Genomic DNA, 16,945 nt, shown 5'->3' on the forward strand with positions numbered 1-16,945 from the left:
TCAGGTGGAAGGCAGAAACTTGTTGTTATTAACAGATCATAAACCGCTCTGCGGCACCTTTAAAAGCCAAACACCTTTAAAATCCGATAGACAACAGCGTCACCTTTGTTTCTTGAGTGAATATGTGACTGATATTTCACACATAAAAGGTTCACAGAACATTGTAGCTGATTGCTTATCGCGACCAGCGTATGCAATCACAATTGATATTTGTGACTTACAGGAGATGGCCAATCACCAAACCACTGATGAAGAAACAAAAACTCTATGTGATCAACTGAAGCCGTATCAGATTAATGAACATAATACAATCCTATGTGACGTGTCTTTACCTTTTCCACGACCTTTTGTCACACAAAAGCTCCGGAAATCTGTTTTTGACAGTTTACACAACTTGTCACACCCTGGAATTGCTGCTTCAACTAAAATGATAACTTCCAGATATTTTTGGCCCAAAATGGCCAAGTCAATAAAGGAATGGTGCAAGGAATGTCAGCATTGCCAACAAGCAAAGATAAACAAACACACAAAAAGTAACGTGCATCCATTTGAATTGCCATCCAGCAGATTTCAAACTGTACACATTGACATTGTTGGCCCTCTACCACCAGTCAAGAGCAAAACAGACCCGTATTTCTCTCCCTATCGTTATTTATTAACATGCATCGATAGAAATACGAGATGGGTAGAGGCTTGTCCATTGACCGAAATAACTGCAGCGTCAGTATCAACTGCTTTTGTTGATCTGTGGATATCGCGATTTGGTGTGCCCCTCCATGTCGTTACAGACAGAGGTAGCCAATTCGAGTCTGAGCTGTTCTCAGAACTGTCAAAAATTATAGGGTTCCACAGGCTGAGAACGACTTCGTACCATCCCCAAGCAAACGGAATGATCGAGCGAGCACACAGAACATTAAAGACAGCAATTATTGCCAGAAGAGAATCTTGGTTATCTGCTCTTCCTATAGTTCTTCTAGGTATCAGGATTACACCCAACGATTCCAATTATTCACCATTTACTGCAGTTACGGGTGCTAATGCACAGATACCTAGATTGTTAATCGATGCGTACGAGGATGCAAACATTGATATAACAGATGCTCACATAAAAGCTCTAGCTGAGGAGATGCGGAAATTTGACACAGACGGATTATCCAGTGGACACCTCCATTCTTTACCTACTGTGTACATTCCTAAGGATCTTCAAATTTGTGACAGCGTCTGGTTGAGAACAGACAGAATTCGAAAATCTATGGAAGCTCCATATACAGGTCCATTCCAAGTAGTACATCGTCATGGCAAATATTTTACTATTAAAATGTCTGATGATGTACACAGTAACGTTTCCATAGATAGATTGAAGCCTGCATATTCTTCAACAACGTCGAAAGATTTTGTTCCACCCCTTCCAGTATCTGACACTTTTGTATCTTCCTCTGATACAGAGGTTGAAAAGAAACAAACTAAATCAAAGTCCGGGAGAACCATCAGGTGGAAGAAGGACAACACATATTTTTATTATTAAAAATAAAAATGATGTAAAAATTTTCTAAACAAAAAAAAAAAAAAATTTTTTTTTTCCCAACCTACATTTACATGTAAATATACTACCAAACTTTCCTTCACAAAAAAACCCCAAAGCTATTTATCATGAACGATGAACCTTTAAACTCCGTTTACTGGGCGGAAAGTTATATGGTGAGCTACGATGTTCACTCTTTCGCTGCCGGAAATTCAAGTGCCCCGAGACGTTTTCTGCGCAAGCGGCTAGAGGCGCCCTTTTTCTTTTTACTGAATTGCTCTGGAGGTTCAATGTTTTGATTTTTTTTGACCAATCAGAGAGTTTTCCGGGCTGTCGAAAATTATGTGTCTGGGAGCCGGTGAAAATCTTTAAAAACCTCTGTATTTTCCAAAAAAAAGCGCAGTTAACAAAATTCAGAGATAGTGTTGGAAGATATATATATCACTACTGTCTGCAGCTCAAAACTAACGCGACAACACTGTGAACGTAGCAGGCGAGTCGGCTGATAAAACAATGTGGGCGAACACACAGACACAGTAACTAACTTTTGTATTCCCCCTTCTACTATCGCATGCTCATTTTTAATTAATTTTATGTAAACAATTATTTTAAAACTTCCTTAATCTCAACTAATTCCCCCCTTTTGTTCACTCATAAATGAACTATTATTTTCATTGAAATATTTCCTAAAAGTAATAAATCTTTTTTTATAAATTGAGAGTTAACTGTATTTGTTTTGTTGATATATTTTCTACGAAAGAACATCGTAAATTCGACTCTCTGTCTTGCTCTCTTTACTTCTTTTCCCCACAATAATAGTAAAATTAATTAATAAATAATAAACAAATGTAAGAAACATTGGAAAAGGCCAAAAATCTCAATAGCAATTGTGGCAATTTGTAGACAATTTGATGCCAGAGTTTTGGGAGAAACTTTAGCAGTTTCAATTCTGTGTGTCAGAATCTGAATCACTGGAAAAGAGTACTATCGCATTTTAAAATATTGTTACTCATTTGCGAGGCGATATTATTAATTGTGTGTTAAGTTTTTATATGCATAGTTTCAAATATTTTTAACTTTTAAAATTTGTTTTGGAAAGTATTATTTTTGTGTTACTAACTAAAATGTGTTTAAATCAGAGAGAGGGAGACAGTTATGTGTTTGTAGATGTTGATAAATTAAGCTAGAATTTACTAGATGCATGGTGAGGCAACAGAATAGGGTAGTAATTGTAAAACCAACGTAGCTATTAACTTCAATATCATTTTTATGTTAGTTACACGCTCCCAACAGACATTTAAACTTATAGATAGCATTGGTTTTTATTGCCTACCCGGGAATACTCAGGCATTTTTTCTGTAGACTTGAGTGCTGGCTTTTCAAATCCCCGCCTTCTGAGTTTGTGTCACGTCTTAATAAGGCTAAAGCAGGGCCATAATTTCTTGAATAACAAAAACTAATAACTAGAAACGTTGCAGTCTCTGTGTTATTATGTGATGTCATTTACTTTTATTGCATGTGATGTCATTGATGACGTCAATCATAATGTCATAGGCAATCATTTAAAAACAAAAACATTTTTTATTTTTCACTTGAAGAAGTTATATTGATCTTCCTTTCGTTTTCTTTTTCATCCATTTTAACATGAATAATTTTTCTTTATTAACTAAGAGTTTGGAAGACACCTTACAGATGGTAAACCTTTTGTCAGAAATTCAATATTGGATTTACAATCGGAGAATATGCTCCACATCCATATAGGACTGCAATACTTGAGATCAGAAGTCATTTATTACAAAATTATTGTACACTTGTGAGAACTTGTAAACAACAATAACAAAAAAAAAAAAAAAAAAAACATGAATTATGTAAAACGCATTAAAACGAAATTCTTTACTGAACATAATTTTAACTTGTAAAAACGATTTGTAAAAAATAAATCTTAACTCGTTTTCACACTTAAATGGTAGCGATTTCCTCCATTTTTTTTGTTCTTTTTTTTATTTTTGTTTTTAAAACTTCTCAAATGTTAACTTTTCTGTAATTTCATTGTTAAAAAATATTTCCACATGTTAGGATTAATCATGTTTAATAGAGAATTTTATTCTAATGCGGTTTATATAAATTATGTGTTATTTTTTTAATTTAGAGGTTCTCAAGTATTAACTATTCTGGACTTTTACCTATTTCCTGCTCAGTGTTTTTGATAAAGTCTGGTGTCAAATGTTTTGGCCATTGGGCCAAACGGCTATGGATGATGGCAAGTAGGAAATATTTCTTTACCAATCATTTAAAAAAAATTTCATTTATGTTGAATGACAAGAATATTTGGGCACAACATCCAAACAAAACCCTAAAATAATTCTTGAAGAAATTATATTCTACTTTACCAAACTGAAAAGAATGCTTCCAGGCTATTTCCCAACCATATCAACGTCCTGGATAAAACACAAAAATACACCCAATAATGAGACTCAAATTTGGGAGCATTGGAGAATTCAGAATCATCTCTTTCTTCTCATTACTCCCAGGTTCATTGCGACTTGAAATTTTAGCACAGGTTAGGGTACCTATTTACTATGCCTCCCCACAGGACAGAGTTAGACACCAGGGTCGTTTTTTTAACGTGGAGAAAAGGTACAAAAATAAAAATTGTCTCAGTTGTGAAGGATTTCTCCTCCACCGAAAGAGAACAAGAAATGGAAGTGCAGCATCTGAAGAACAGATTGTATTTATTTGCTTCCCCACTGAGCAAATTAGGCACAAGGCCGTTTTTTAATGTGGAGAGAGAGGGAGGGGGAAGGGAAAAAGGGGACCAGCTCCCGATGGGTGGGAAATGGGAGTTGGATAGTGACAATTGGTATGAAGGGTTGCCCCTGCATTGACCAAGGTCTGATATGTGGAGTTACCCCCACATATGGTCTTTGCTTGCAGTATCTGCCGGAACAGATTGTATTTATTTGCTTCCCCACTGAGCAAATTAGGCACAAGGCCATTTTTTAATGTGGAGAGAAAGGGAGGGGGGAGGGAAAAGGGGACCAGCTCCCGAGAGGTGGGAAATGGGAGCTGGATAGTAACTGTTGGTATGAAGGGTTGCCCCTACATTGACCAAGGTCTGATATCTGGGGTTACCCCCACATATGGTCTTTGCTTGCAGTATCTGCCGGAACAGATGGTATTTATTTGCTCCCCCACCGAGCAAATTAGGCACAAGGCCAATTTTTAATGTGAGGAGTGAAGGGAGGGGGAAGGGAAAAGGGGACCAGCTCCCGAGAGGTGGGAAATGGGAGCTGGTTAATGGTCAGGCATGTGGGGTTGCCCCCACATCTGGTCTTTGCTAGTCATAGCTAGTCATAGCTTGCAGCATCTGCCGGAACAGATGGTATTTATTTGCTCCCCCACTGAGCAAATTAGGCACAAGGCCGTTTTTAATGTGAGGTAAAAACCAGCTCCCCTAAAAGTAGGCAAAAAGGGGGCACTCTGGTTACCAAAAATAATAATTGTCCCAGTATAGAGGGTTTCCCCTCCATTGACTGGTACAAATTATCTTAAGTGCAGCATCTGCCGGAACAGATACTACACTTTGATCTTGACCAAGGGTAGGCGATAGATGAGTTACTACCCTTGAATAAATATCCAGTATTGAAGACTTTTTTAAGGCAGATATGTTGGTTGCTGAGTCTATGAAGTCAGTTGACAACTATGGAGGAAAACATTAGCATCATTTATAGTTGAGATAAAATCTGTTCCTGATGTGGCATAAAACTACATCCGGTTGTGAAAAACATGTGTATTTACATCATAAATAACACCATGTATAAATATTTGAAAAAGCTTTAACCAAAATAACTAGATGAAACCAGCATTAAATAAAACTAAATTAGATTGCTCCAAATTTCTCTAGAACTCTTTAATACGCCTAAAAAAAAAAAACAACAAAAAAAACATATATATATATATATATATATATATATATATATATATATATATATATATATATAACTACTTCATTTACTCACATAAATTTAATATACGAAAGTATAGATTTATGCGTAAACTTTAAGTATTTACTTCAAAAGTGCTCAATACGTAGGTAGAGCTAGTTAGTAATTTATAAAATATATATGGCGATTAAGCTACACTGAATATTCTGCGTTTCATCCACTGTAGGATTCGTCAGGCTTATGCGCATAAGCCTGACGAATCCTACAGTGGATGAAACGCAGAATATTCAGTGTAGCTTAATCGCCATATATATTTTATAAATTACTATATATATATATATATATTGTGTACAGAATATATATATATATATATTGTGTACAAAAAAACATATATATATATATATATATATATTGTGTACAGAAAGTTGTTAGATGAGACCAATCATTGGTACCGTCGGTTTCAAGCCCGTTAATAAGGACCGTTTAAGGTATCCTTATCAAGCTCTCTTCAGCCAATATTTGTCTATTTTATAACCGGAAGTGTGAAATATATATATACCTCGCGAGTTCACATTTAAATCTCGTTTTGTTAAATCCCCCCCCCCATGTTTATTTATTGGATGATGATGATTTCATTAACTTTAAACTTTGAATTATTTAAATTTAAAATCTAATTTCGAAAAAAATGCTTTCTTATATAAATCAATTTTAATTTGAACCCAAATTAATTTAAAAATCTAATTTTTCTTATGTATAAAAAAACCTTAAAATCTATATTGGTATCGGTTTAAAACTTAAAATTTCGTTTAATTATATTGAATTTCATTTAAAAATTTCTAAAATACGTTCAAACTTTTTAAAAGAATTTTAATCTTTCGTTTAATTATAGCGAATAACGTTTAAAAATTTCGAAATACGTTTAAACATTTTATAAAAACTAATGCATTAACATATACTCTGCAGTTTAGACTTTTGTTCTAATCCCCTAAGTATATATATATATATATATATATATATATATATATATATATATATATATATACATATATATATATATATATATATATATATTCAACGCACACACATAGGCACATATATATGTGTGTCCCCACACACGTACTCTAACACATTCTCTCTCTATATATATATTAATTTATATATATATATATATATATATATATATATATATATATATATATATATATATATATATATATATTTCTGTAGTAATATATTTTCTTATAATATATTCCAATCCTTATAAAACATCGTTTCCGAAACGATCGTACAATTTATTGATTTTTTCGTACAATTAATGACTTTGTTTGTTCTTCGTTGTGAAACAGATTTTTAATTTTAATTATAAATTATCAATCATCTTACTCAATATTAAAATAGCTTTAGGATATATATACCTATCGATCTTATTATATATCTACATTACAACGAGTACTGTTTTTTTTTCTTTTATTTTAATTGTATTATTGAATTTACTAATACATTAAAATATACTCTGCTCTTTAGATTCTTGTTCTAATCCCCTAAGTATATATATATATATATATATATATATATATATATATATATATATATATATATATATATATATATATATATATTTTAATTTTTTATGTTTTTACTTATTTTATATATGTATATATATATATATACATATATATATGTATATATATACTTATTTTATATATATATATATATATATATATATATATATATATATAACTACTTCATTTACTCACATAAATTTATATACGAAAGTATATATTTATGCGTAAACTTTAAGTATTTCCTTCAAAAGTGCTCAATACGTAGGTAGAGCTAGTTAGTAATTTATAAAATATATATGGCGATTAAGCTACACTGAATATTCGGTGTTTCATCCACTCTAGGATTCATCAGGCTTATGCGCGAGTTCTGTGGTTGTGTATCGTTTTTATATATTTTATAAATTACTATATATATATATATATATATATATATATATATATATATATATATATATAGTAATTTATAAAATATATATGGCGATTATGCGCATAAGTCTGAGGAATCCTATAGTGGATGAAACACTGAATATTCAGTGTAGCTTAATCGCCATATATATTTTATAAATTACTATATATATATATATATATATATATATATATATATATATATATATATATATATATAGTAAGTTAGTAAGTTCTGAAAATATATATGGCAATTAAGCTACACAGATGTTTTCTATTTCATCCTTATAAGGACTTCTCAGGCTACTGCATGGAGTTGATGTTACTGTATATATATATATATATATATATATATATATATATATATATATATATATATATATATTAGTGTATTTAGGCAGCATTCCTTCATTCAGGCAAACATTATTAAAAACAACAGAGATACCTTGCTTAATGATTCTTTTTTTCATTTTTTCGATCTTTCGTAAGATATTTTTAACTTCAAGATGGAAGGTATTTACAAATATTCCATGGTTCACACGAGCGCTTTCGATTCTTTCTTGAATCATCATCAGGTGGAGATAAAATATTAAAAATAGAAGTGAAATATATAGTTACGAACATTTGTAAATTCCTTCCATCTTGAAGTTAAAAAAATCTTACGAAAGATCGAAAAAATGAAAAAAAGAATCATTAAGCAAGGTATCTCTGTTGATTTTAATAATGTTTGCCTGAATATATATATATATATATATATATATATATATATATATATATATATATATATAGTCTTTGAAGTTTTTAACCTTTAAAAGTATACGAAAAAGAAAATATTTTTTATCATTCATTAGAAAACCATCTAGTCAGTAAGTCATTTAATCACCTGCAATCACTGCATCAACTCGCTTTCGAAGTTACTATAATACCAATAATTTATTTTTCAAGGGATTATCAGTTGTTTACTATGAAACACTGTTTCGGGGATTTAATATATATTCAGCAAAACTGGCAATTAGTAAAAACCTGAAGAAACTGATCAATACTATTGCAGAGCAAATATATATATTTTATTACCGTTTTATCTGTTTTAGTTACACATTTTTCTGTTACCGAATCATATTCACGATCCAGCAACTTTGTCTGACGAAGTTGCTGGATCGTCAATACGATCTGGTAACCGAAACATGTGTAACTAAAACAGATAAAACGGTAATAAAATATATATATATGTGTTCGTTACAACTTTACTTTCAACCGAGTCGTTGTTTGTTTCGTTCACCACACTCTTTTCTTCTCCCTCTTCTTTTACACACGTCCGTTCGTTTTCGTGACTCAAAATCGTCTCTCTTCCCGCTTTTCTCTCCTCGTTATTTATGGAATCAGGGTACGAGATTCTCCGAGATTCTCCGAGATTCCACGAGACTTTTTTCCACATAAACGCATGTGGGCGCCATCTTGATTCTTAGTTTGTGCTCTGCAGGCACAAACGCGCAGTCTCTTTAACGCTAAGCCACTTTCTCCACACTCCCCCCTGATCTCATGATCACAGAGACGACAGGGGGGTGGTGATCGCCGCCGTCAGGTGCTTCTGCGAAGGGGGACAGTGCTGCTCTCGTCTTTGCATGTGCTCTCATCCACCGCCTGATGGTCGGGGAAGGCTTCATCTCCGTGGAGGGTACTTATATCAGAGTCACTGCTTGATAGGGATGGTGCAAACCAAAGCGATGGCCCACTCATCTCAGAGTCAGAATCACTCTCATCGTCTACTGGAGGTTGTACATGTGTTGCCGGCCATAGGTCCCTAACGTGATGGGGTACGCCATCAACCTGGACACACTGCTGACTCACCACATCGGTCACTGTGCCTCGTTTATACTTGTCAGTACATCGGTTTCCTGGCGGCTTCACCCAGACAGCATCCCCTTTGGCATATCGATTCCGTTCTATCTCAGTGGCCACAGTTGTATCGGGGTGGATTCCTTTTTCTCGGACACGGTACTGATAGATTGCGTTTGCAGGCGCCGTTCCTGGAGAGACGCCATCCTTTGGCATGAGATTATACCAGTACACAGCTTCTGCGATGGTGCACTGCTTCCTGGCTGCAATTGTTTTGATGCTGCGATGGCTTCTCTCAGCTATACCATTGCCAGAAGGCACATAAGCGCATCTAAGCCGCAGCCGCACACCCCATTCTTGTAAGAACTGCCTCATCTGATGGCTGCAAAAGGCTGGGTGGTTGTCTGTCAGCACTTCATCGGGCGCACCTCTTTCACAGAACACGGATGACAGCTGGCGAATAATGTTGCAAGAGTCCTGGCGCCCGAAGAGTCTCCAAACTGCGAAACGTGTAGGCCCACAATCGATGAGGGTAAGGAAGTGGTTGCCACCGTAGTGTGTGATGTCCATGCCCACTCTCTGCCACTTACCACTCACTCCTAACTCCCCTTTCTTCCATCGTGCTGGAGCTGGGTCGATGGATTGGCAGGCCTCGCAACTTTCCACCACTCTTCGGATATCTTTTTTTCCTACTCCTGGATCAATCATCTTGACAAAGTACAGTGTCCGCTTGATGCCAGGATGTCCACACTGTCGATGAATGTCCATGATGCGCGCTGCATCCACATTACACACAACTGCTGCACATGTGTTTTGCAGATTATCAGCATCTCTCCGAGCACCAGCCAGAAGCCATCGTTGAGGGACTCTTGTCAAAGCATCTGCTCTGTTGAGCGCAGACCTGATCAACACTACGTCCACGGTCAGGTCATACTCTGTGATGGTGTCGACCAAGGTGGCAAGCCGTCTTCGAATTAACATCTTACTCGATGCTCGTGTCGTCAGCCGTGCTCTTCCACTTAATTCATCGGTTATCCACCGATGAGTGCATGCCGAGTCAGTCATGATATGCCATTGAAGCGCCAAGTTAACACCCTTCAATGTGGCATCAAGTTCGGCCAGGTTTATGTGCCTCGAATCATTCTCTGGCCGAAGCCAACAGGCATCTTCAATAATGGAATCATTAACTGCAAGGGCAACTCCAAGGGCCAGTGAACTAGCATCCACCCAGACCGTGAACTCATTCCCGCTGACGCACCACTTTCCCTGAACGGGGTCATCACTGGTCACTCTGGACACAGTCTCTGTCAACATGCTCCTTAGGTTGACATCGTGTACTGCATCGTCCCATCCCGACGACACGGCTGTTGCACGTCTCTTTATGGCTGCCACGGCCACCCTGAGCCAACCGCACACAGGGAAATGGCCTACCATTTTTCCACAAAGCGAAAACACTGTTCGTCGAGTGATGTCTGCTGGGACCTTGGGAACGTGACTTCCTCTTCTCCAGCAAAGTCCCTCCTTGCTATTGCGCACGTGCAGGCCGAGAATTTTTGCTCCATCGCACAGACGCTCTGGTTCCTTACATGTCAGTCCAAAGCTTTCAAAGTGCGTTCTAACCGATTGCGCTGACATAAGGTTCTCATTGACGAATATATCATCGATGTATGAGGATGTTGCCTTTTGCACTGCCTCATCTTGCTGCCGGATAGCATGCATGATTGCTGTCATAATGCCTGGGGCCACATTTAGACCGAACCCTAGCCTGGTTAGACAATATCGGGTTCCTCTAATTTCCACAGTCTGAAATGGCCACAATTTCTTCTCAATGCGTATTTGCAGATAGCCCCTGCGTAGGTCCAGAGTTGCCATGTTCGATCCCTGCTGTCGCCACTCCCTTAATTTGAGTGCACACACATCAGCCCTTGCTGTATATGGGTCAACATGCTCATTGAGCTCATGGTAGTCTAGGATGGGGCGGACCTTTTGTTTGGTCTCTTGTACGATGGCCATCAAGGGAATCAGCCCTCGCGGGCCAAGCTCATCCTCTGGGTATGGAAGAAGCCAGCCATTGTCGATCCACGTTTGCAGTTCTTCTTCATACTTTTCCCTTAGCCACATGGGTGGGGGATATTCCGATAACCGGTTTCACAAGGATATTGGTGGCTGATCGTTTGATCACTTCCAAGACGCCGTCCATGCATTGGTGTTTCTATCATACTCTGCATGAAAATCAGGCTCGTCGAGAGTTATGGCAGCACAAACATGTTCCTCACATCAGGAGAACTGTACCTTGCCGGTTCTGTCCACGGTAATTCCACCCAGTTGTGTAATCAAGTCCATACCCAAGAGTAGGTCGTACCCGAGAAGCTCTCCCTCCATCACCAGGGCTCGCACGGCTACTGCAGGCCCGTCGTTGATGCTTGCGCGGATAATGCTCACCCCACAAGAGGCTAGTGAACCCCCGCCTACAGTTAGTACCGGAATTCTCTCTGCTTTCCAAGTGGCACAGCATATCTTGCTTACGAGAGTCTGGGTGCACCCAGTGTCCACAAGCGCAAGGCGCTCACTTCCATTAATGTGTATGCTTACAGTGGGTAGCGCCCTGCTCAATGACGATCTGGGGAGAAGACTGGCGCTGTAGCTTCTTCCCCTTGCCCGTTTCCCGGACAGGTGCGGGCCAGGTGTCCGCGTTTTTTGCACTTGTAGCACTGCGGCCCGTCAAGTTTCCGAGTTGGTTGATGTGACGAAAGACAATCACGGGCCAAATGGTTGGGTCCTCCACACTTATAGCAGGCTGTAGCTGCGCCCAGGTCCTGCAATCCAACCTGTGATGGTTGTACAGCTGCCACTTGGTCTATAGTGTTAGGGCTTTTCTTTAGTATTGCTCGTGCCCGTGCCAATACTTCCGATATGTCCATCTCGTCCACTTGGGATGAGGCACAGAGCAGATCTTCCACACTCTTAGGTAATCCTGCAACAAAGGCGCACACCAAGCCTTTGTCTGACATCCCTCCAAAAAGGACCGATAGCTTTTTTTACCTCAGCCAGATACACATCCACCGTTTCCCCGCGATGTAATTTTCGGGCTATGAATTCCTTCCATGCAGTAATTGGATCTAATGCAAATGCTGTAAAAAGGGCGCGCTTGATGCAGGCAAAATCTGTTTTTTCCTCATCAGCCAACTGCTGGTATACTGCATATGCTCCCCCAGTGAGGCGCATTGGGACCACACATTCTATATGCTTCACCCCACTGAGCTGACATATTAATTCTGCTTTTTCCACCCATTCCTGCACTGAGTGATCAGTGCTACTGCCATCAAACAGGGGAATTAGCTTGGGGTCAAATCCTGACATCATGCCGAAATAGCTTGTGTTCGTTACAACTCTACTTTCAACCGAGTCGTTGTTTGTTTCGTTCACCACACTCTTTTCTTCTCCCTCTTCTTTTACACACGTCCGTTTGTTTTCGTGACTCAAAATCGTCACTCTTCCCGCTTTTCTCTCCTCATTATTTATGGAATCAGGGTACGAGATTCTCCGAGATTCTCCGAGATTCCACGAGACTTTTTTCCACATAAACGCATGCGGGCGCTATCTTGATTCTTAGTTTGTGCTCTGCAGGCACAAACGCGCAGTCTCTTTAACGCTAAGCCACTTTCTCCACAATATATATATATATATATATATATATATATATATATATATATATATATATATATATTCATCCACATACAGTACTGTTTCGCTGTATCAAAGCTCATTAGTGCAGGTAGATTAGCCTCAAGCCAGGATTGAAACTCAACCGCCTAGGCAACAGTCTTACCATTATGCTATTTTGCCGTGGCTGCTGCTGCTGCTGCTGCTGAGAGGGGTATGCAAAATTACAATGTTAAAAAAAAATAACTGTATAGTTCCATTCCAAGATCCAAATTTTTACAGTTCCTTCAACATGTTCAAATTTCCTTACATTTTTAAAAAATCCGTTTTGTTATACAGAAACAAATGGTTATTATTATGTCAATTGCATGAAAATAAATATTTGGATCTAGGAATGTAACTATATTATCATTTATATATATATATATATATATATATATATATATATATATATATATATATATATATATATATATATATATATATATATAGGTGTGTGTGTGTGTGTGTGTGTGTGTGTGTTTTGTTATTATATTTAACATACATTGAGCTTCTAAACAAAAAGCATTGGTATACAAAAAGAGCGGAATATAATTGAAAAAAACATTTTACCAAAATAACGCACATATATATCACCATTTGTAAATTTTATTTCAAAATTTGTCCTTATTACTCTCGCTTAACTGATTTCATCAAACAAAATGGCCGTCGATGTTTTCTATTATTCACAGTAGAAGAGGAGATAACTTCACTATACATAAATAACCTCCCTTGATTTATTTCTTTTTAATATAATTTATATTATGACAGTTGTTTAAATTATTGTAGTTATTATTTCATGTTTAAAAGAAATAAAGAAAATATATTCTAATACGACTGTAAGCCATCCTTCGGCTTATAGTTAGTGGCTCCGTATTTATACTAGCGGGGGGCGGGGACTTTGCCCGGGCGTAAAATATGCTTAAATATGATATTTCAGTTTATTCATCTTTCGTATATATTATTATAGAGTCGCGATTTTAAAAGTAAAAAAATAGTATTTGGGTGTCATCGTCTAGAATCGAAACCAAGAGTGTAGCATTCAAAACTGGTGACGTTACCACTATACCAACATGTCACGCACGTGAACTGATTAAAAGTTAAAAATGAAAAATAAACTAAGATGAATGTACAAAATGTATAACGATATTTTCAATTTTGACCTATTTTTGACTCCTTAAAAACTATTTTAATCACCTAAAGACCCATAAAAGAACAGCCCATAAAAAATCCAATCATTTGAGGCCCCTAGCGCTGCTCTGTGACTTTTAGTCTCGGAGGAGATAGAGTTTGAAAATATGGAAGGAAACAGGCAGACAGATGTATAGTCTTTTTATATATTAGATTAAGCACTTTTCCATTATTAGAGTGAAATTCAAAAATTGAAATATTGAATTTCAAATATAAGCAATGGGTATCACTTAATTGTTATTTCACAGTAATGAACATATCTAAAAATTACGAAAAACGATAATTAATTAGTAATGAAAATAGTTTTCGAAGACAATTAATGAAAATTGACTTTTACTCAAAAAAGAAACTGGAGAGTTCGAATCGTAACAAGGGAGGTAATTATTTTCTGAAAATTGAAAATCTTAGGTCAATTTAGCAAAACTCAATTAAGTAGATACAATGAATTTTATTTGAAATTCTATATTTCGATTTTCAAATTTCGCTCTAATAATGAAAAAGCAGTTTATATTTTACACCTGAAATAAACGACCACTTAAAATAAAAAATGGCGGTGCTTGTCCAGAATTTATCTTATATTAAAAAAGGAAAGAAACTAAAGAAAAAGCTGTGTTATGTGCATACCTATGAGAGAAAGGAAATATTGTATACCAAAAATCATATAAATTGATTCAGTAGTTTTTTTTTTTATTTTTTAATAAGAAAATCAAATTTCATATCTAAACTAAGTAAGAGATGATCTTGTGATACCATTTTGGAAACAGCCTGAAAAAAGGAGGGAGATAACTCCAAATAATTCAAATCTGCAAGATTTTAAAAGGCCTTGAAAATCTCAAATTCGCTTACAAATGATTTTCTTTATAAGAATAAAATTACTTGATCAATTTACATGATTTTTGGAATATGATATTTTCTTTCCGTCATGGGTACATACATCATACATATTTTTATTTATTTTTGTTTTTTTTTAAGATAGGGAAGATTTTGGACAAGCACCAAATTGACGACACAAAACGATGAAGCAAAATCGATGATACAATTATTTAAAATAATGAAGCTTACAAATAGTTATATACGGCACAATCACAGCGTTAGATTACTAAAGTTAATAAATGTTGAACCTGGTTAGTACCAGATGGGTGACTATTTGGAAATACCAGGCGCTGTATGAAGGAGTACGTTAACATCTTCCTGCAAGAAATGTAAAAAAAAAATTATTTTATTGCATTTTAACCTTAAACAAGGCACAGTCTCACTTTGACTCAGGAGGCTACTTTCTAGGACAATTTTGCAGGGATACTATGTAGGGAATTGAGCAGCAAGATGTGTGTTTACATTGCACTTGAACTTCTGCATGTCAGTATAGTCAAGGAATCATGGATTCGGAAGGGAATTTCAAAGTCTAGCTGTCTGAGGGTGGGTTTTAATTACTTGTCAGGTTTGTCGGGGGTATTCACATCGAGGGGGGTACAACGGCTTGCAGTTCATCGAAGAAGCACCTACCGTTAAAATACTTGTCAAATAGGCAGAGGGATGTCAATGGGACAGAGATTGAAGCCTAGCTGACAGTGCGGAACCTATTAGGTTGGCGACTCTTTTTTGAACCCTGTCTAAGAGTGAGAGACTAGTAGCAGATGCACGAGCCCAAATGATTTTTTGGTAGATTTTTAAAGAGAAACTCCGTCAAAACAAACCTTACAACCCACCTCCATTTTGTCTGTCGTTAATTACTATTCACAATGGAAGAGGAGATAACTCCATTATACATAAATAACCTCCCTTGATTCATTTCTTTTTTTAATATTAATTTCGTTTTTTTATGTTTTATATTATAGTAGTTGTTTAAATTATATTTTTTATTACATGTTTTACATTTAAAGGAATTATTTTTTGTTTTTTATTTCATATAAAAGAACTTTTACCCTTTCTATCTCTAATCGAAAAAAAAAACCTGGACTCGATTCTCAGCGACACTCTCCGCTCTAACCAGGTTCAGTCCGGTTCTCGAGAAATCAACGGCTCGACTCTTAAGTAAACATCTTACCTCCCGGCCTTATATCATCTCATTTATGCCAATTAATGCGCGATCGAACCTGCTGATTCGTCGCCTTCTCGTCTCCCATCGCTCGGGGTTCGAGTTCGCACATGCAGCCCACCTCCGTAACTGTAGTCACATTTAATTTTCACTACACGCCCCCCCCCCCGATCTCATGATCATAAACTGGGTAGGGAAGTAGTTATGGCCCGGAGGTTTCTTTTGGTTGGTTTATAGATGGAGAAGGGGTGAAGGAAATGAGGCCATAGAGGTCACAACAAAGAATACATTTAATTGACAATGTTGGAAGTATGTAGAATCTGACTCCATGCAATTAAAGACAGACGAATATTGAAGGATGAGAACCGGTTTTATTTATTAATGACAGTTTTAATTAGAAGAGGTAAAGTGTTCGTAGGATGTTTGTAGGTATGTATGCATTGATAAGGAATGAACTTTTGTAGGCTTGTATAATTTAACAAAGAATGAATGTTCGTAAGCGTACTTATCTTTTCGGACGATGGGTGTGGTAAGTGGGTGGCCGGTCGTGCTACTGTTGGTGATATGTGTCCTGGCTTTTAACTTAGAAGCGGCGACTTCTTTCATCAACAGCTAGCAGCACAGCGTCTTCGCCTCCTATGTTTTTCTCCTTTTTTCTTTGGTTTGTGTGAAATAGGCATTGTTTATAATTGAAGGCGTTTTAGCCCATAACATGAGAGCGTAGTCGGCTTCAGTTCACTGGTGC

General features: G+C 36.7%; 1 protein-coding gene across 2 annotated transcripts in view; it reads left to right on the plus strand.

Annotated features, from left to right (window-relative positions):
* Nucleotides 1–3,085: 3,085 nt before the first annotated feature.
* Nucleotides 3,086–16,945, plus strand: part of LOC145266601 (fructose-bisphosphate aldolase A-like) — a 38,053-nt gene continuing 24,193 nt past the window's right edge. Inside the window, exons 1-2 of one of the 2 annotated variants that reach the window (XM_080122467.1) lie at nt 3,152–3,217; nt 3,672–3,782. In XM_080122467.1, the coding sequence (XP_079978593.1) occupies nt 3,167–3,217; nt 3,672–3,782 (162 nt within the window). In that variant the 5' untranslated portion in view covers nt 3,152–3,166. Of the gene's footprint in view, nt 3,218–3,671; nt 3,783–16,945 lie in introns of both variants that reach the window. The other variant, XM_080122476.1, reaches the window with a different exon arrangement.

Source organism: Euprymna scolopes, chromosome 4 (genome assembly GCF_053919585.1).
Source record: "Euprymna scolopes isolate OS-2025 chromosome 4, ASM5391958v1, whole genome shotgun sequence".
Lineage (NCBI taxonomy): Eukaryota > Metazoa > Mollusca > Cephalopoda > Sepiida > Sepiolidae > Euprymna > Euprymna scolopes.